Source organism: Chelonoidis abingdonii, chromosome 2, assembly GCF_003597395.2.
Source record: "Chelonoidis abingdonii isolate Lonesome George chromosome 2, CheloAbing_2.0, whole genome shotgun sequence".
NCBI classification, from domain to species: domain Eukaryota; kingdom Metazoa; phylum Chordata; order Testudines; family Testudinidae; genus Chelonoidis; species Chelonoidis abingdonii.
This window is the reverse complement of record NC_133770.1, coordinates 233927137-233947570: the sequence shown is the minus strand read 5'-3', so window position 1 is coordinate 233947570 and position 20434 is coordinate 233927137. Positions and strand designations below refer to the sequence as shown.

Here is a 20434-nt window from a genome sequence, read left to right as displayed (position 1 = left end):
ACCAAGACTGCTGTTAGCCAAAACCGTTTACAGGAAAGGGAAACCATTTCTATGCTAACTCATTGGAGCAGCTTATAATGTACAGCTATTTGAATTGTAACATAAGGGAGATTTAGACTCTTGTTGAGCTACCAAAAGAACGAACCATCTCCTCAAAGAATAAAGGCTTCCATTTTTCAGATGCCAACCAGAAATAGCATTTTGCACGAAGTATCAATTTTAATTTAATTAGGATATACTTTCTGGTTAACATTTATCCTTAAGTTCATGTTACTCTGCATTTTAAAATGTTCATCCTACATCTTAAAAAAATCCACAAAGTTTTGCAATCTTTTTGGTTATTCCTGAACTTTATTTTTAAACATGGTTAAGGATACAGAATTTAAGAGGATTAGAGTTACAATTTGTAAAGTAAGAATAGTAAAAAGTTGAGCGTAATAATCTATATACTTTACCATTTAAAGCGCTTCTTTAAGGTTTAATGCCAATATCAGCAAAACTTGGTTTTCAATTGGCCTTTTTTTTGCCAACAAGATTACTTGAACAAAAAGTGCACTACCACTAAAACAGTCCTCTAAATATACTGTTCGAAATATATGGTTATAAAGAAAAGGCAGTAAAAATACTTATTCATCCAAAAAGGAACAAAGAGCAGCAATATGTTCTAGATCATGGATAACTGATACTATCACTTGCAGAAGAAACATGTATTGGTTTCCTTCAGTTGCAATGGCTTATAATCATAGAAACAGTAGTAAACTAGAATAGCATGATCCTACAGAAAGAGAGATCAGTAGAACTTTGTTGAAAATTTCACATTTGTAAAATCAGCATTAGACTACAAACAAGTCTTACAGTTGTATGAACAAACAAGATAACATGTTGAAGGCCAGGCCCTAGGCATAATGTAAATGATCAATGCAGCATCTCTCTTCTTGGTCTCAAGGAAGGCTCATGTGCAGAATCCAGAAGTATAATAGCCCAAGATTAGCCGAGTTCTCATTACATATGCATATACAATACAATGGCTTTAAATTTAGACTTCAGGGATTGTATGGTCCATCAGACTTTTCATGATGCCAGAAGCCATTCTGGGGGGGTGAAGAAAAAAAAAAAATTTACTAAGTTTAAAAAGACCCAAACTCTTACTCTGTTAAAAAATAATGCAAAGAAAGAGAAACTAGAGAATACCTGACAAAGTTTTAAATCAAAGCGTTTTGACTTACTAGGTTAACAGAACATTGCAGCAAATGATACAGAAAACTAGTAGGCAACTGTGCTGTTGGCATTTTATTCTGCCTTGTATGTTACCGAAGAAAATATTCTAATATACCTTGTATATGGGTGCAGAACTGGGAGGTGTATTCTGTCTGATGTCTACTACAGAGAAACTGCTAAATGTAACAGCTAAGGATAATTTTTTTTTTTTCTCCCATCCTCACCATTGAAAGCAATATGTTTTTGTCATACTGCAACCAGGTGCTCAGGTAGTGACAGTGGCTTAAAGCACAAATGAAGATGGCACAAATGTCTCAGTTTTACATAGAGAATAGTGGAGTCTAGTCCAGCTTAACAGAAACTAGACAAGTTTTAGTGTATCACCATGGTCTAACACAGTGGTAGACAAACTTTTTGGCCCGAGAGCCATATCTGGGTATGGAAGTTGTATGGTGGGCCATGAATGCTCACAGAATTGGGGTCGGGGGGGGGGGATGAGGGGTTCAGGGTATTGGAGGGGGCTCCAGGCTGGGACTGAGGGAGATCAGGGCTGGGGGTCATGTGTGTGTTCATTCGTGTTCCAAGTGGTGCTTACTTCAAGTTGCTCCTGGGAGCAGCATCAGCAGGTACCCCCTCTGGTTCTACATGGAGGCAGAGCCAAATAGCTCTGCTGCGCGCTGTCCTGTCCACAGGCGCCGACCCTGCAGGTCGCATTGGCCATAGTTCCCAGCCAATGGGAGCGGCACTTGGGGCAAGGGCAGTATGCAGATCAGAGCTGTCTGGTTGTCTCTATGCATAGGAGCCTGGAGGGAGGACATGCCGCTGCTTCTGGGGGCCACGCGGACAAGCCCCAGACCCCACTCCCCAGCGGGAGCTCAAGGGCCAGATTAAAACGGCTGATGGGCCAGATGTGGCCCACAGGCCATAGTTTGCCCAACCCCGTCTAACAGGTAATTAGGATGCAACAGGATTCACTCCCCTCTAGGGCACACTGCCTCATTGTGTAGACGAGCCCTTACTATTTATTGGACAATCCTGTTAATACACGCCAGAATGATATTAGCCTTTTTCACACTGCAGCACGTTGTTGGCTCATATTCAACTTATGATCCACTATAAACCCCAAATCCTCTTCTGCAGACTACTGCCTAGCTACTTATTTACTATTTTGTAGATGCGCATTTGATTTTTCCTTCCTAAGTGTAGTACTTTGCCCTTATCTTTATTGAATTTCATCTCATTGATTTCAGACCGAAATTTTACAATTTGTCGAGGTCACTTTGAATTCTAAGCCTGTCCTCCAAACTGCTTGCAATCCTTCCCAGTTTAATGTCATAGGCACACTCTCCATTATCCAAGTAACTAATGAAAACATTGCATAGTACTGGACCTAGGACTGACACCGGTTGGACTCCCAAACTGATAGCAAACCACTGATAAATATCTGCGATTTGAAATACATTGCTATATTCAAAAATCCATTAGAACTCTAAAATGTTATTTGGCTAAATTTCAAAGAGGGCTGTTACTCTGAAAAACGTTAATGTTAAGAAAGTTACATATTAGCGATTTTTTGCATATGAGATATATATGGAATAACAGGATTAAAGCCAATGATTTTCCAGTCCCAAAAGACTCCATTTCAGGTTTACAACTGTTTGAAGTGAAAGGTATTTCTGTAATCAGCTACTCTAACATTACACATGAACTCTGCCTGAGTCATAGCAAGACTGAAATGAAATACAAATATTGTTCTAAAATAATCTGAGATCTAGTCTAAACTGTTGAGAAAGTTGTATGTTACACACTTCCCACATAAAAGCTATTTCAGTGACTTAATTCCTTGCCACTAACTTCTTCTGTAACAGTTTACTGTTTTGTTTTCAGAAAACAAGTTTTCAAATTTGTCTTAAAAGGATACCGTAGTCATCCCCCACAAATTCAGATTAAATCATGTTAGTGAAGTGAAACATATTACAGCAAAGCTCTTAGCATAAATGCATTTCCACAGCGTGCTGATGCCAGATTTGGCATTTTCTTGACTCAAATGCATAAAATGCATTTGGTTTTGAGTTAAAATTTACCCTGGAACCAAAGGAGTAATCGTCCATTGGAGTATTATTTCCACAACACTTAAGCAGATTTGTGCAACTAATTAACTTTTTTAAAAAAATATTCAAAGTTTTCTTGCTTACCTCTTAATTATGTGTTCAAAGATATATGAAGGCATGATAGTAATTGTCACAACATTTCCAGCTGTTGCCAATATGTCTGCAATTTGGGAGTCCTGTTAATGAAATACAAATGAACAAAACCTCATGATCTGAATTCCTGAAATCCTTCCGCATCTGCCTAGCAGCTACAGACGATAAACAGAGCACAAAGAACCTTTTCAAAATGTCTGCAAAGAAGCACTAAGGGAAGATATCCAATGTAGACTAGGACCAAACAATAGCTTTTACCATCATTAAAAATTCCCTGGTCTTGGAACAGAAGGGTCAGCATGTACCCAGACACAAGAAGGAAACCCTGGACTGGAAGCCATAAGTTTGCATGGCAATCACTGCCAGTGTTGATACTGGCAAGTGAACATCTAGCAAGCTGTACCTCATGTCTCCAGATGGAGCAGGAGAAGAAATACCATGCACACAATTCTTAGAGAAGCTATACTAAGACAGAGTTTAAGAAAGTTGATGACAAAAACTTAAGATAAAGCTAGTTCAGAGCCTAACTCTATTAACAGCCATGTCTACCTTCTATGACACACAGTAAACTGGAATAATCAGAAGACCCTCTGATATTGAGATATTTTAAAATTTTGTTGAGCATTCTTGATTACATTGACTGGTAAAAAGTCACATCATTAAGTGTTCAGAATGACACTCATACTACCAAAAAAAAAAAATTCTTCTAAAAGCACCACTCCCCTCTCAGAGTACGAAGATAGGACTATTGTTACACGGAATTTGTTTTTGTAAAGCACATTACTTTACCTTCAGTCCAATTACGTTCTGGCCATTTATTTCACACATGTTGTGCTCTGTAAGAAGTCCATTTCTAGCAGCAGAACTGTCTTTTACTATTGAGGTTACTTTTCCATTTTTGAATATGAAGCCAACATGACCTGTGCTGTCCTTATGCATAGTAAGAGTTCGTTCAAAAGGCCTGTAAGAAATATGTTCACAACATACGATTGTACTATATTCAGTAAGCATTCAACATATACTGATCAATTCCACAACAGATTAGAGTTACTACTAAAAACCTGCAGAGCTGTTAGTGTATTCCATAATATATAACATTTACAATATCTTTGTCCTACAAGTATTCCTTTTGTCTGAAATGTCTGTTCTCAATACTGTTACTATTCACGTTGCTAGCTAAAATATTTATAAAAAAATATACAAATTAAGATATAGTACATTCACAGAATTCAGTTTTGATTATTCAATTTTATGAGTAATTGCCATTTCAGTTTCAAGTTATGATTCTAATACAAAAGTGTGAAAAAAGAGTTCACTTCAGTGTTGAAAGAGACAATGGTATTTTAGGTGACTAATGTACCAGTGGTTCTCAAAGCCGGTCCGCCGCTTGTTCAGGGAAAGCCCCTGGCGGCCTGGGCCGGTTTGTTTATCTGCCACATCCACAGGTTCAGCTGACTGCAGCTCCCACTGGCTACAGTTCGCCGCTCCAGGCCAATGGGGGCTGCAGGACGCAGCGCAGGCTGAGAGATGTGCTGGCTGCCCCTCCCACAGCCCCCATTGGCCTGGAGCCGCCTGCAAACGTGGCAGGTAAACAAACTGGTCTGGTCTGCCAGGGGCTTTCCCTGAACAAGCGGCAGACTGGCTTTGAGAACCACTGCTCTACACACCCATACATTCAACTATATGCAGAAACAGCAATATATAACCAGCTACTTCACTTAATACTTTAAGCTTATTTTTCCACTCAGGCTATAAGCATTGTTCTTTGGCTTTATACCTATATTCCCCTATACCACAGGAAATAAGTAAGATTCCCACCATCTTTAACATATATTCATTTACATTTTAAATTACATGTTCTTGTAGAATGGATTGGTCTGCAAGTGTTACAAGATAAACTAAAATAGCATTGGCACATATAGTAGTATCAGTTAGATCACTGGTCTCCTTTCTGAAGGCTTAATACTTGCCCACATACAAACCTGCACTGGTGTGTTTTTAAACCAGTTTAAGTTAAGTGCAAAGAAAGATGTAATGCAGGAGATGAATAGGCAATTTTTTTTGTATTTTACTTTATGCACTTATTTCAGTTTAACTAACAATGTAAAAAATACACCACTAATTAAATGGTACAAGTTTGTATTGCTAGAGACCCTGGTTTAAAGGGTAACTTCAAAGCTTTCAACATGAAAATTAAGATTCCAAATCAATACCAAAATACTGTATGCATTTATATGTAAAGACATATTTTAAGGCAAAAATCTTGGAAATAATTGAGTACCAGTGGCTCTGCTATCAATAGCTCAGAACCTTGAACGAAGGACTAGACAGATAGTAAAGGAAATTGTCTTGAGATACATGTACACTTTTTTCTATTCGAAAGAGGCCTAGACCGAAGTAGCAAAAACCTAAGCAGAATTGCATTGGCAGAGTTTGTGAGAAACATTGCAGAGTACCTGCCTGAGACAGAGTTAGCCCTTGCCAAGTTTTAATTTAACAGATTTACTCCTGAAATATTAGACATGAAAAGGAAGCTTCTGACCTACTTAGGACTGTAAGCTCTTTGGGTCAGGGATAGTCTTTGTTATGTGTTTGTTGCTTAAACACAGAAGACGCTTGCCATGCCTGGACTCGGGGCCCATTGTACTACGGCAATACAAATAAATAATAATGAACACTTTCCATTTTTACTTGATAGTTGTACCTGTCACGAATAATCATCGAAATTCTCTCCCCTGAAGCCTGCTTGAGAACTTTATGGGATTTCTCAGAGCTCCATCCTGCACAATTTTCACCATTAATTTGCAGAACTTGGTCCCCAAACCTCAGACCGGCTAAAGATGCTGGAGAGTTGGCTTGTACTAACTGGACAAATATACCCTAAATGGAGTGATAAAAATATATCATTATTCTTGAATATTAACAGTCAGAAAAAAGTTCCCAGTGCTTATTTTATATATTACATAAAGTATACATAAACAGCAAGCAGAAGATAGGTTGAACAACTGCACCTATTAAAAATAAAGATATAATACAGGAGATGAATAGGCAATTTTTTTTTTTTTGAAACACATACAAAGGTGACCTACAAAAGCTAAAAGGCTTATTAATCCTTTTCTGATACAATGAAGGCCTGAAATCTTGTTTTTCATTTTAAAAAATGAAGTATTACCACCCCAGAATGATCAGAAAGCCTAGTCTCCATATTCCCTGATTTTACTGCAGGATCTCTTGGTGACTCAAAGCAGATTTATTGTGAGCTTTAAAGACTTACATTAAGTGGTGAAGGATAGTGAATCTTTAGCAATGAATTTTATGTATCTCAAATGCTACTTTGAGATAAACAGGTGTCAACACAGTTGACTGAAAAGCCCTTCCTCTTGAACTACTCAGCTTTGTTCCTGTGAGGTGTTTTAGTAGTGCTTCAGTCATCATGGACCCTGTCTACAGTTAAAAAGCAAAACTAGCAATCCTGGGAGCCCTGATGTAGATGGGGTTGTGTCTGCAATTATGGTTATCAACGCCATGCTGATTAAACTTGCTCTTGCTTCACTTTCATGAAAGGGTGTTGAAAGCTAAACCCCACCTGTGCTAGGACACACAACACTGCTAACACCTGTTCCGCTGAACCAGTGTTGACAACAGTGGGATGTTTCCGAAATGCAGACAAAGCCTTAGGGTCTTCCAAGGTAGACCACACCAGAATTTCTAGTTTAAAAAAAGCCATAAGATAATTAAACTTTTGATACCTTCGACACAAGCCCAGTTTCTCCTGGTTTTGCAGGTCACTTAAGAATGTGACAAGTTAACATGTTTGTTTCACAGCTGGGAATAGTCAGAGGCCACAGTGAGGAGAGACTGGCTGCAGAGAAGTTAAAATGATTTCTTTGCACCTTTGGTGACCATAAGGGAGAATAAAAAAAGCATACTTTGGTGTTAGTCTGGATCTGTAAAAAGCGACAAAGAGTCCTGTGGCACCTTACAGACTAACAGAAGTCTTGGAGCATAAGCACATGCGTCTGACGAAGCGGGTATTCACCCACAGAAGCTTATGCTCCAAGACTTCTGTTAGTCTATAAGGTGCCACAGGACTTTCTCGCTTTTTGAAGCTAGTGTAGGCCAAATCAGAGCTTCACTTTCCCTAATGCTCCCCATCAGTAGTATATTGTCCTAATCTAAAGGTGATGCAGGCACTCTTACCAGCGGTTAAAAGCACAATGAGAAATGAAACTGCAATGCGTTACCCATCAAAAGTTTATGAATGAAGACTCAAGCTACTGAGCTAGTGACCAAAATGCCATTTAACAAATACTATAGCAGATAGCTGAAAGGTGTCCAATATCTGTGACACTGCACCCCTTATTCTTCATAGTAATATTATGATACAATTATAGCATAATTACGATGCATTTTGTACAAGATGGGTCATGTGAGGTGTCATTGGAAAAGCTTATGATTTGCTGAATACGCTTTGTATGCATGTATCATTTTTGTATCTAAAATTAGGAAGAGTGACTACGTATCTGTATTTCAATGTGCTTACCTCTGGGTGAGACCCACAACTTGCCTTTCAGCTACAACAATGAAGAAGCCATGGGGCTGATAGCCCATCAGCAAAGACAATGGACTGTGGAATAAGTTAACCTTCCTGTGGGCATTTTGCCCAGCCTGTAAGCAATGGCTGTTATAACACTCAAAGTCCACATGTCTCTGGACTCTATCTTGGATGTCAGTATTTTTCCACAAACCAGTTTGGGAACCAAGTTTTGAAACAAAGGGTTCCTGCCATACACAAACTATATAAGGCAGAGGAGTCACATCAGTAGTTCTTCACTCCCCACACAAGATGACTCCTGGAAACACCTGAGGAACAAAGACTGAACGGGGGGAAGTGCTGGACCTAGGCTAAAGGCATTTCTAGTCTGTGTATGAAACAACTGGGCATCCCAAGCTGCAAAGCAAGTGTAGACTCTGCAGCCCGCTTATATTATCTGTAAGGGTAAGATATTGTTAATTCAAATCCTCTCTTTCGAGTACGTTAAGCTGACTTTACCTAGTAAATAAACAAAAATGCAATCTGCTTTGATCTGTTTGCTATCACTTATAACAACTTAAAATCTTTGTAGTTAATAAATGTATTTTATGCTTTAATCTAAACCACTGAGTTTGAAGTGATGTCCATGGGAATCTTAGCTCAGAGGGGCTGTTGCATTTCCTCTCCACACTGAGGGGGAGGTGAATGGGATAATAAATTCATACTGGGTTGGGGTTTGTACCAGGGCAGGACAGTACAGCTCTGGGGTCCTAGGCGGGGAAACTGGTGGTTATTTTGGCTGTAGCCTCTCTCTAGTTGGTTCATATGCAGTGGCTGGTCAGAGAACTGCAGCTAGGTGTGTCCCTACCTGTGTGAATGCTGGTGGAAGTGTAAGACCGGGAGCATGTCTGCAGCTTGTCACAGCAGCACAGTGTGAGAGGGAGCCCAAGTGGCATGCGGGGGGGAGGGAAATCTGTCACAATCCGCACTTACTGTGTGTAAACTTGGGTACTAAACATACAAGTAGTACATAAGCCAGTTGCTTCTATACATTTCTATAAAAGTAAATCAAAGATCTAAACTTAAGTACTACGTAATCTATTAGTATATTTTGAAAGCATTAACAGAAGACAAAATAGCAGCCATAGATAAAAAGATACTAGAAACATTATACACTAGGTAGAAGTTTACCCCATTTTGTATTAAACACAAATACATGCCTTTGTATCAGCAATTCACACTCCCATACTAGTTCATTTTTGATTACACCAGGATTCAGTTATTGATCTACAGAAGCAAGACAGACTTAAGTTTCCATATACTTACATTGTCTATAGATTTAAGGCGAAGTCCAATTTTTCCATCCTGATCTTTACATACAATTATTTCACGGATGCCTTGTTTAATCTCTGCTCTGTGAATTCCAACATCATTTCCAGTTACTGGAGCCACCATATAATTCACAGCGGAGGGTCTTGTTACCAGCTGCTGATTAAAAACCGCACAATATCGAACTACTTAGGACAGCTACTTGTGTAGACATGTCAGTCAAAATGAAATCACATTTCACACAAATTAAATTTTAAGATGTCTGTCTTCTAGTTATTTTGGGGCAATAAAATTGTTAAGGTTTAGTAAAAATTTCTTTATACAAAGTTCTTACTGAAAGGTAAGCTCTAGAGATGGAATGACTTAGCCTCTTAAGATCATTAATCCATCACTGTTTAACTATGGTAATGACCACAAGTATAATCCACTAAATAGAATATGGGGAGTCCTATTTCTAAGAGCAAGTTATTTTGTTAACAAATATTCTGTCTCTCTGTGTTTTCTAAAGATCAGGTTTAATTGAATGGTACTTACCCCCTGAGACTGTGTACCTGCAACCACTGGCAAGTTTTTCTGTACCTCTTCTTCATTAAGACTCAGACCCATGTACTCAGAAAGTTCTGGGTATAGTCTGGGATAGAGGCCTATTGAAAGAAAAAAATTCAAAATAAACGATTCACTATTCAGAATACAGAAAATATTTAGTATTTTAGTGAATAAGCATTTACTGGTTTACTAGAACATCACTTCCTACGCCTGATGAAGTGGGTATTCACCCACGAAAGCTTATGCTCCAATACATCCGTTAGTCTATAAGGTGCCACAGGACTCTGTTGCTTTTTAGAACACTACTGTAGATTATGTTCCTATATGTTACTTGTCTGTTCCAGTACACCTTAACCCTTGATATAACGCAACCCGATGTAACACGAATTCGGATATAACGCAGTAAAGCAGTACTCCGGAGGTGCGGGGCTATGCGATCCGGCAGATCAAAGCAAGTTTGATATAATGCAGTTTCACCTATAACGCGGTAAGATTTTTTGACTCCGGAGGACAGCGTTATATTGGGGTAGAGGTGTACTTTACCTCAAGGTCAACTGCATCAAAAGCAACAAACTTGGTCTCTGAAAGCACATGCAAGATCATCCATTAGAACTTAAGATACTGAACTACTTCCACATTTTACATAAAGCACTCTCCATGGTTCAGATAATTTTAAGCCCCCCCTCCTTTTTTTTTTAATCCCAGTAGAATCTATTTCACGCCATTTTTAATTTCCAGTGATTCATGAAAACAAGGGTGAAGAGCTTCATCACCACAAACATGAGGTGAGAAGCCACTTAAAAGCTCTGGAAATCTCTGATCAGAAGGCATGCACTTCTGTCTCTCCAGGCCTGTGCGGAAGTGTTGGGGGGGGGGGGTACCATTTCCCTTTGACCCCATTGCCACGACTGTATGAGGGACTCTGCATTGGGAGGGACCCAATCTGGATGGACATGCACATGTGCAAGGGAGCAAAGTATCAGATCAGCAGTTCTCTCAGGGTATGTCTACACTATGAAATTAGGTCGATTTTATAGAAGTTGAGTTTTAGAAATCAATTTTCTACAGTCAGTTGCGTATGTCCTCACTAAGCGCATTAAGTCGGCAGAGTGTGTCCTCACTACCATGGCTAGCATCAACTTACGGAGCAGTGCACTGTGGGTAGCTATCCCACAGTTCCTGCAGTTTCCACCGCCCATGGGAATTCTGGGTTAAGCTCCCAATGCCTGATGGAGCAAAAACATTGTCACAGGTGGTTTTGGGTGCATGTCATCAGTCCCCCCTCCCTCCATGAAAGCAACAGTAGACTATCGTTTTGCACCTTCTTCCTGGGTTACCCATGCAGATGCCACACCACGGCCAGAATGGAGCTCAGCTCACCGTCAGCACTGCTGTTGTGGGCAAGTCTACTGTGGGGGCTGCTGTAATCCAAGTAGCCAATGCAACCATTCACTTTTTGTTATCAAGCGTAATGACTCTGGGAAATGTACGGGCCTTGTTATATTTTAGGTGCATCATATTCCTGTCCTTTGTTGCTGGTGAAGAAGTCTTGCAGCCATACGTTCCAGTCCGGTCGGTGCTGTAACACCCCATAGTATTTCTGTGGTTGACATATGTAACAGCTCCAGGGCTCTTGTTCTTTTGCCTTGGCATCTTGCCCTACCTCCAAGCATTTGACACAGAAGCACCTGCAGCAGCTGGCACTGCTACACAGCAGCAGCTCCTTGCCTTCGCAGCAGATGGTTGAGTGGAACTGGTACCCATCCTCGTCGGACATGTAGCTTGGCCAGAGGTTCTGGGAACTTCTTCCCTGCCCGGCTCCTAGCAGCCTCAAGGACATGGTGTACAGCTCCACCACTTACCCTACAACTCTGCTCTCCTGCTCCCCAGTGACGAGCTCGTGGGATATGTTCGGGTCCTCCTAGCAGACGTGGTACTGCTACTCTGGGAGGACTCCCTGGAATCCTCCTCAGGTAGGTCGATCAGGGCGCCTGGACAGACATGGCCATCCTCCTCTTAGAGCACTGAATGGGAACCAGACACTCCAGGTCATTCTCTTCTTTAAGTTTAGTCTCATGGAGATTCAGCCCTGCCTGGAATATCATGCAAGCTGGAAGGTTCTGCCTCAGGCTGCTCTCCCAGCTGGCAGCACTGTGCGGTCGCACCTATCTCAGCCTACCCCTTGCTCCCATGGCTCATGAAGCCTGGACAATAATAGTAAGGAACAGTTCAACTACAGGCTGAGCAAGTGCCAAATGTGTCTTTGGACATTTAAAAGCTCACTGGTGCTGCTGGTCAGACCTCAGCGCAACCAACATTCCCATTGTTATTGCTGCTTGCCGTGTGCTCCATAATATCCGAGAGAGTGGGGGGAAAGACGTTATGGCAGGGTGGGAGGTTGAGGCAAATCGCCCAGCATCCGATTTTGAGCAGCCAGACACCAGGGCAATTAGAAGAGCACAGCAAGGCACACTGCACATCAGAGAAGCTTTGAAAACCAGTTTCATGTCAGGCAAGGCTTTGGTGTGACCGTTGTGTTTCTCCTTGATGCAAACCCACCCCCTTTGTTGATTTTAACTCCCTGTAAGCCAACTACCCTCCTCCCTTTGAAATAAACTAACTATTGTTTTGAAACCATGCATTCTTTCTTTATTAATTTTTAAAAAATGATAAAATGGACAAGGCAGCCTGGGTGGGATGGAGGAGGAGGGAAGGACAAGGTCACATTGATTTTTGTAGCCATACTAAAAATCAAACTGTTTGAATGACAGCCTTCTGTTGCTTACGCCATCCTCTGGAGCAGAGTGGCTGGGTGCCTGGAGCCTCCTTGCCCATGTTCTTGGGCGTCTGAGTGAGGAAGCTATGGAACATGGGGAGGAGGGTGGGCGGTTATGCAGTGGATGCAGCAGGGGTCTGTACTCTTGTTGGCTTTCCTGCAGCTCTAACAGACACTTCGTGTCCATTTGCTCCCCCATTAGTTTCAGCATTTTGTCCTGCCTCCGCTCTTCGTGCTCACTTAATTCTTTCCTGGCCTTCGCCACTGAATGCCTCCCTGCATTAAGCTGTGCCCTAGCAGTGCGAGAGGACTGCATGAGCTTGAAAAACATGTCATCGTGAATATTTTTTCACCTTCTAATCTGCAATAACCTCAGGGACGGAGGTGATCGGGGGAGCATAGAAACATTCTACCATCTACAATTCTGGAGGGACTGCATGGTCACCTGTGCTGCTAAGTTCGCCACTCTGACCAAACATGAAATGAAATTAAAAAGTTCCCAGGTCTTTTCCTGTGTACCTGGCAGTTTGAACTCCAGTACATTGGAGTTCAAACTGCTGTCCAGAGCAGTCACAATGGAGCACTCTGGGATAGCTCCCGGAGGCCAATACTGTCCACACTACCCCAAATTTGACCCAGCAAGGTTGGTTTTAGCGCTACTCCCTTCATCGGGGAGGAGTACAGAAGTCGATTTTAAGAGCCTTTTAGGTTGACAGAATGGGGTTGGTTGTATGGACGCAGTCATTTTTAAATTGACCTAACACGGCTAAATTCGACCGAATCCCATAGTGTAGACCAGGCCTCTGGGTACGTCTACACTACAGGATTATTCCGATTTTACATAAACCGGTTTTATAAATCAGATTGTATAAAGTCGAGTGCACGTGGCCACACTAAGCCCATTAATTTGGCGGTGTGCATCCACGGTCCGAGGCTAGCGTCGATTTCCAGAGCGTTGCACTGTGGGTATCTATTCTGTAGCTATCCCATAGTTCCCGCAGTCTCCTCCGCCCCTTAGAATTCTGGACTGAGAGCCCAGTGGCCGATGGGGCAAAAATCATTGTCGCGGGTGGTTCTGGGTGAATGTTGTCAGTCCTCCGGGAAAGCAACGGCAGACAATCCTTTCGCGCCCTTTTCCCCTGGATTGGCCTGGCAGACGCATGGAGCCCGTTCAGCTTTTTACAGTCACTGCATGTGTACTGGATGCCGTGGACAGAGGCGATACTCCAGCGCTACACAGCAGCATTCATTTGCTTTTGAATGATAACCATCTCTGCTATCAGTCATTCTGTACCGTCTGCTGCCGGCGTAAATTGGCAATGAGATGACGGTTATCTGTCCTTCTGTACTGTCTGCTGCTATCATGGGTGCCCCTGGCTGAGATCAGCCAGGGGCGCAAAAGCAAAACTGGGAATGACTCCCTGAGTCAATCCCTCCTTTATGGTTTATAAAAATAGAGTCAGTCCTGCCTAGAATCTGGGGCAGGTGTACTAGAGAACCAGGGTATCCAGAGAGCACAGCTGCTCCGTCAGATCCCGCAGAAATGATGAACTACATGCCATTCACAGGGGGTCCCCTCAACAACCCCACTCGTGGCTTCCCTCCTCCCCAACCATCCTGGCTACTGTTGGCAGTGTCCCCCCCATTTGTGTCATGAAGTAATAAGAATGCAGGAATAAGAAACACTGAGTTTTTTAGTGACATAAAATAGGGGGAGGCAGCCTCCCGGTGCTATGACAGTCCAGGCAGGACATTAAGCGGTGCAAGGGAGAGAAGCCCAGCATGCCGCTGCTATGACAGTCCAGGCAGTACAGAATCTTTTCTTTACACAGGAAAGGGAAGGGGCTGATGGAGCTCAGCTCCCAGTTGTTATATGAAGACGGTTACAGCCGTTCTGTACCATCTACTGGGAATGACCGGGAGTCATTCCTATTTTTTACCCAGGCACCCCTGGCCAGCTCACCTGAAGCCCAGCCAGGAGCACTCAGGGGTTATAAGCGAGCGTTACCAGTCCTACCGCACGTCTGCACCGGCAGGGAGAGAAGTGGATACTGCCTCTCACTGCTGCAGCATCGCGTCTACCAGCAGCATTCAGTAGACATAGGGTGACGCTGAAAGAAGTTCAAGAGACGATTTCTTTCCCTTTTTTCACGTGGGGGAGTAAATTGACGAGCTATTCCTGAACCACACCGACAATGTTGTTTTGAACCTACAGGCATTTGGAGCTCAGCCAAGATGCAAATACTTTTCAGAGACGCTGTGGACTGTGGGATAGCTGGAGTCCTCAGTACCCCCCCTCCCTCTCTCCAATGAGCGTCCATTGAGTCTCTGGTTCCCGTTACGCTTGTCACCCTCAGCCCGTGTAGCCTGTAGATTTTTTTTTTCCAAATGCTTGCCATTCGTCTTCTGTAACGCAGCTCTGATAGAAAACAAGATTTTGTCTCCCCATACAACGATCAGATCCAGTATCTCCCGTACGGCCCATGCTGGAGCTCTTTTTGGATTTGGGACTGCATCACCACCCGTGCTGATCAGAGCTCCACGCTGGGCAAACAGAAATGAAAATCAAAATTTCGCAGGGCTTTTCCTGTTTACTTGGCCAGTGCATCCGAGTTCAGATTGCTGTCCAGAGCGGTCACAGTGGTGCACTGTGGGATACCGGCCGGAGGCCAATATAGTCAATTTGCGGCCACACTAACCCTAATCCGATATGGTAATACCAATTTTAGTGCTACTCCTCTCTTCGGGGAGGAGTACAGAAACCGATTTAAAGAGCTCTTTATATTGATGTAAAGGGCCTTGTAGTGTGGACGAGTACAGCGTTAAATCGGTTCAACGCTGCTAAAATCGGTTTAAACGCGTAGTGTAGACCAAGCCTCAGACTCAGGAACGCCACATAGATTATCCTTGCTTTTTAACAATCCCCAGATACCTGTGGAGTTTTGGAAGGCAAGAGGCCATAGCCATATCTTGTCAACAGGGGAAAGAAGAATAAGCCTAAAGGAATTCCCTCCAACTATACCTCTTTCTACAAGTTTTACCAGAAGCACACCCAGTATGACCTTCTGTTATTTCAACTTTTTGGGGTGGTTGTACTGAATATGAGTAAGCAAAGGTTAGAAAAGCATGAACTATTCATTCTCCAATACCTGTTGTACCACTTAAATTAGTTGATGCATAAATTAAGAATGAAAAGGATGATCTGTCCTGAACAATAGTAATCACATTTTAATAACTGTGGGGTCTATTTCCAGAGGGCAACAAAGTATTTTAAGTAATTAAAATACCATAAGTATAAATTCAGTATTTAAATTACTGATGAGACTATTAAGTACCCCGATACACAGCGTGTAGTACCAGCAAGTTAATGTCACTATGAAAATCTTCTGAATTTCCTATCTTGCAAGTTCAAAACCTTGAGTTACACAAGATTTTGCATTTAAAGCTACTATGAATTTGCTTTTCATTGTACGTTTTAGGTGTTTCACTGTACATAGTAATTAATATATTTCTGCTTTCAGTAGTACCAGCTGACAGTAAACACATCTTGATAGTTTGCTCTAACACAATTCACTTCTTATTGCTATATGAAACTGAGGCACACAATCCACTTTATAAGACAGTGTTTGGCCAAATCACACTTTCACGGGGGAAAAAAGCCTTTAGAAGGGCCAGAAAGCTATTAGTTGCTAGTCGGTTTCTGTAGAATAGTAAGATCAAGGGAGCAGAATGTCCTCTCCCACAAAGCAAACAGGTATTATTACATCATGGCAAAAATTGGAAGAAGTCATTGTTTTATTACAACAAGAAGAAAGTCAGTTTTGTTGAAAGAAAAGTGGTATAAAAATATTTTATATTAAATTGTTGGTCAATGGAAATTTCAGGAAAGTCATGACGATTTTTTTTTTTAAACAAAAAACTGTTCAAATACATTTAACGCTTAATACATAAAACTGTACTTAACTATGCTGCAGAAAATTTTTTTTTTAAAGAATAGTTCTGCTCAACAGTGGTGCAGTTGGGTGACCAAACACAAGAAAAACCAAAAAACCAACCCACTTTATTATAGTTGAAGAGTGGCACCTCCATCTAAGGTTGCTTCAGAATATCTGTTTAAAGGTTATCTTTCCTAAATCCTCTAAAACTGACATGCTTAGTCGTATTTCTTTGAAATTTGGTATGCCTTGAGAGGGTGTAGAGCAGGATTAGTGACCCAAATGGAGTCATTTGAGCCTATGGTGCAGAAATACAAGTCCCCCTGCAAAAAACAGCAACATTTTAAAAAGTTTCTAGGTGGGATTTTTTTTTGCCTAGAGCTAAAGAACAAGGGGTGGGTCAAAATAGTCTCAATCTGTCAAATCTTATCCAAGACAGTGCATGGCACCCATGAAATCTCGGGGGGGGGGGGGGGGGCAGGGACCCAAACTGAAAAAAGTAATAAGAAAATGCACCAAAACAGAAAAAGCACTAGGTTTCTATTACTGCCATTTTATAAGCTTTGAAGCTGCACTCTTGCAAGTGCTCTCAAATTGAAACGGTTAACTGGATTGCTCTGAAATTTGGTGTGCTTCATGGTGTCATGGGACAGCATTAGGGGATACAAACTTGGGATCACCTGACCAAGGGATTCCCACATTACAGGCCCCCCCCCAAATGGTTTCCTTTTGTTGCCCTATACAGTTAAACTGATAGGTGCTATGGATGGGATGAATCAACAGAGCTCTGTATGGCTGTGAATTCACCCTTCAATTAACAAAACTAAGGATAAATCAATCAAAAACCCTCCACCTAAGACAAAAGAAGTTTTGGACGAGTGGCTGGAGGTTGCTATAATCTGTGAGTCATGGATGACAATTTTATTTTAGGGATAATGTAATCAGTCACTGAAGGAAAAAACTTAAGACTTGTGAATGCTTCCTGGGAGGGAGGGCTTATTAGGGAGGGGAGGAAGAGAGGGAAAAAGGGGTTGCGGCTGCAGCAAAGAGATGAGGGTTATGTGGATGGATGGCACCTTCAGCTCTGCCAGTACATCCCAAGCCCTGTGCACCACCAATACTACCAGTACATCCCAGTCTGCATGGAATGCTTTTGGTAACAGTGAACAGGCTATAAAAGGAGACGAGGTGCTTCTGCATTTCAGGAACAGTGGGGAGGGCAGAGAAAAGGTGTGTGCTAACAGGAAACACTGGGGCACTGCTGAAAGAGAGGAGAGTTAAGGTTGCATGGGCAATCTTAACTCTGCATTTCCTGGTTTTCAGAAGTTTGAGTTTTGCTCAACTCAACATTCTGCAAGGGAACAACATTCCACCAAGCAAACAGAGCTGCATTAAAATATTTAAAGCCACTGAATCTTATAGCGACTAGTTCTTTGAGATGATGTTGTCCACATGAATCCCATGTTTGTGAAGTCAGTATCTTTGAATAGAAGTTTTCAGAGCCATCCTTGTGCATCCCCATCAGAGGGCTCAAAGGCCAGAGTGGCTACAACCCCTAGTTTTCTTTACCTGGGATTTTAAAATGGCAAGTGAACGCCAAGTAAGAGGAATAGAGTTTGTGGGATCTATGTGGACAACAACCCATTCTCAAAGAATCATAGTTACTTTAAGGTAATTAACTGTTTTTCCGTTGAGTGCGTGTGCACGTGTGTGCACTGCACTCTAGTCTAGGTGACTAATAAACAGACCTGCCAAACCTGCAGGGTGACGGGGGGTGCAAATGCAGAAACTGGCTTGTGAGTTACCTGTTGGCTTGTAGCTTGTTGCTTTTTTTTTTTTTTTTTGATCGGCTCCTAGCAAGCATGGCAAGGGGGCGGGCAAGAGAGTCGGAGTGCACAACGGGTCCACCACAGTGCCAGACTGCACACCAGGGTGGTGGTGGTGGTGTGGGGGAGATCTAGTCATAGAGTGTTGGGGTTCTTAGGGATTGGTTTGTTTTGGCCTTGTTTTGGAATGGGATTAGCTTAATTTTTGGCTTATTGTGAAAATTGGGGTGCTTATTTACACAACTGTGCCAATAAGCAGTATGGAAGTCTTAACTGCCACTAACAGTGCCCTACCAAATCTCACATTTAATCTCATAGCCAGGAGAAGGTAAGCCTCGCAAATTTCGGATATGGTGATGTCAGATATGGGGGGCGGGTAGCTCAGTGGTTTGAGCATTGGCCTGCTAAACCCAGGATTGTGAGTTCAATCCTTGAGGGGGCCACTTAGGGATCTGGAGCAAAAATCTGTGTGGGGATTGGTCCTGCTTTGAGCAGGGGGTTGGACTAGATGACCTCCTGAGGTCCAGTCCAATCCTGATAGTCTATGATTCTATGTGTCCAAAGCATGCACAAAAATGCAGCCTGTGCTGTAGCAGTGAGTTTTAGCATTTGAAGGAAGAGGTGTATCAGTCACATTACTGCAGACTGAAATACATGCATAATTCTTATTTATATTCTCTGGGAGACAATGGGCTGCCCCATAGGGGTACCAGAGATGGCAAGAAAAAGATGGGAAGTCTGTGTAAAAGGCTTTGTCTTATCAAGATAATATAACAAGCTCTTTGAAACATCCAGGATATAGAGTTTCTTCTCTCCTGAAGGACAATGCGGTTTTTGAAAGAAAACAGGTAAATTAATTGTAGTTCAAATGAGAGTGACAAGTTTGGGAATAAACTTGCGAGGAGGTCTTTACACCAATCTCTCTCTGTTGAACACTGTGTGAGAAGGGTGAGCCATATGAGACTGGAGTTTGGTCATCCTTCCAGCTTATGTAATGCTGACTAAAAAAGCCATCTTGAGGGTAAGGTACTGTAAAGTACACTCCAAGAGGCTTAAAACGGGGCTTGTAAGGACAATATAGAATTTTAATATTGGAGACAGTTCTCTAACTGCTGGATAAGTATGAAGTAACTACTTCAGGAATCTAGATGCTATGGGGTGAGCGAAAAATGAACATGATGGTACAGGGGGATAGAATGCTGAGAACACTGCAAGGTGGCTTTTGACAAAACTGTGCTTTAAGTACCAAATATATGATAGGGGTTTTGTTTTGGTTGGGGGGAGGGGGGGGGTTGCATTTTTCCTCTCTTGTCTGGAGGTGGTCTGGGTAAATATACAATGCATAGGTGATCAATGTCTTCATAGGAGGAGCAGAGAAGGGAACCTGCCTGAGTATTACTGGGGTCTAACCACCCATTCAGTGCCAATAAAATGTGTCCTGACACTATAGTCACATGCTCATTTGATGTCGTGCAAGGTAATACGACAACTTTAATCAGTCTTTTAATGGACCCAGGTGAAGTCTGGCTAATAGTGTCACATAAAAGCAAGGTGATGTGGGCTAAAAGTTTGAGTTACTATAGTTGACATTCAATTTGACACTGATCATCATATGAAGAGAAAAATCTGCCTTCAGGTAACGTATGCTTATGCTGATTTGGAGTCCACTACAGCTCTTATAAACTGTAATTTATGATGGATTGAGACAATTTTTCATAAGTTATCAGGAGGCCCAGCTATCTGAACATGACAACGTAGTTCGAGGCTGTGATGTCTCCTCAGATCAACCAATCTTCTAGTTTGAGTAGACATGAATGCCCTGTCTTCTTGGATGTGCCACCACTACGGTGAAGCATTTTATAATGCCTCAGTGCTAGAGAGAGACTGAGGCCACGTCTACACTACGGGATAAAATCGAATTTGCTAAAATCGGTTTTATAAAACTAATATTATAATTTCGATTTCATGCGGTCACACTAGGCACACTAATTCGGCGTTGTGCGTCCATGCTCCGAGGCTAACGTCGATTTCTGAAGCGTTGCATTGTGGGTAGCACTTCCGTAGCT

The 20434-nt window shown here is 42.1% G+C and overlaps 1 protein-coding gene across 2 annotated transcripts in view; it reads right to left on the bottom strand.

The window, feature by feature from the left end:
• Positions 1 to 331: 331 nt before the first annotated feature.
• The window catches only part of SDCBP (syndecan binding protein), a 38595-nt gene continuing 18492 nt past the window's right edge, over positions 332 to 20434 (bottom strand). Inside the window, exons 4-9 of one of the 2 annotated variants that reach the window (XM_032802192.2) lie at positions 9820 to 9929; positions 9283 to 9441; positions 6127 to 6302; positions 4212 to 4383; positions 3414 to 3505; positions 332 to 1091 (exon numbers count right to left, since the gene is read on the bottom strand). In XM_032802192.2, coding sequence (XP_032658083.1) covers positions 1037 to 1091; positions 3414 to 3505; positions 4212 to 4383; positions 6127 to 6302; positions 9283 to 9441; positions 9820 to 9929 — 764 coding nt within the window. In that variant the 3' untranslated portion in view covers positions 332 to 1036. Of the gene's footprint in view, positions 1092 to 3413; positions 3506 to 4211; positions 4384 to 6126; positions 6303 to 9282; positions 9445 to 9819; positions 9930 to 20434 lie in introns of both variants that reach the window. The other variant, XM_032802190.2, reaches the window with a different exon arrangement.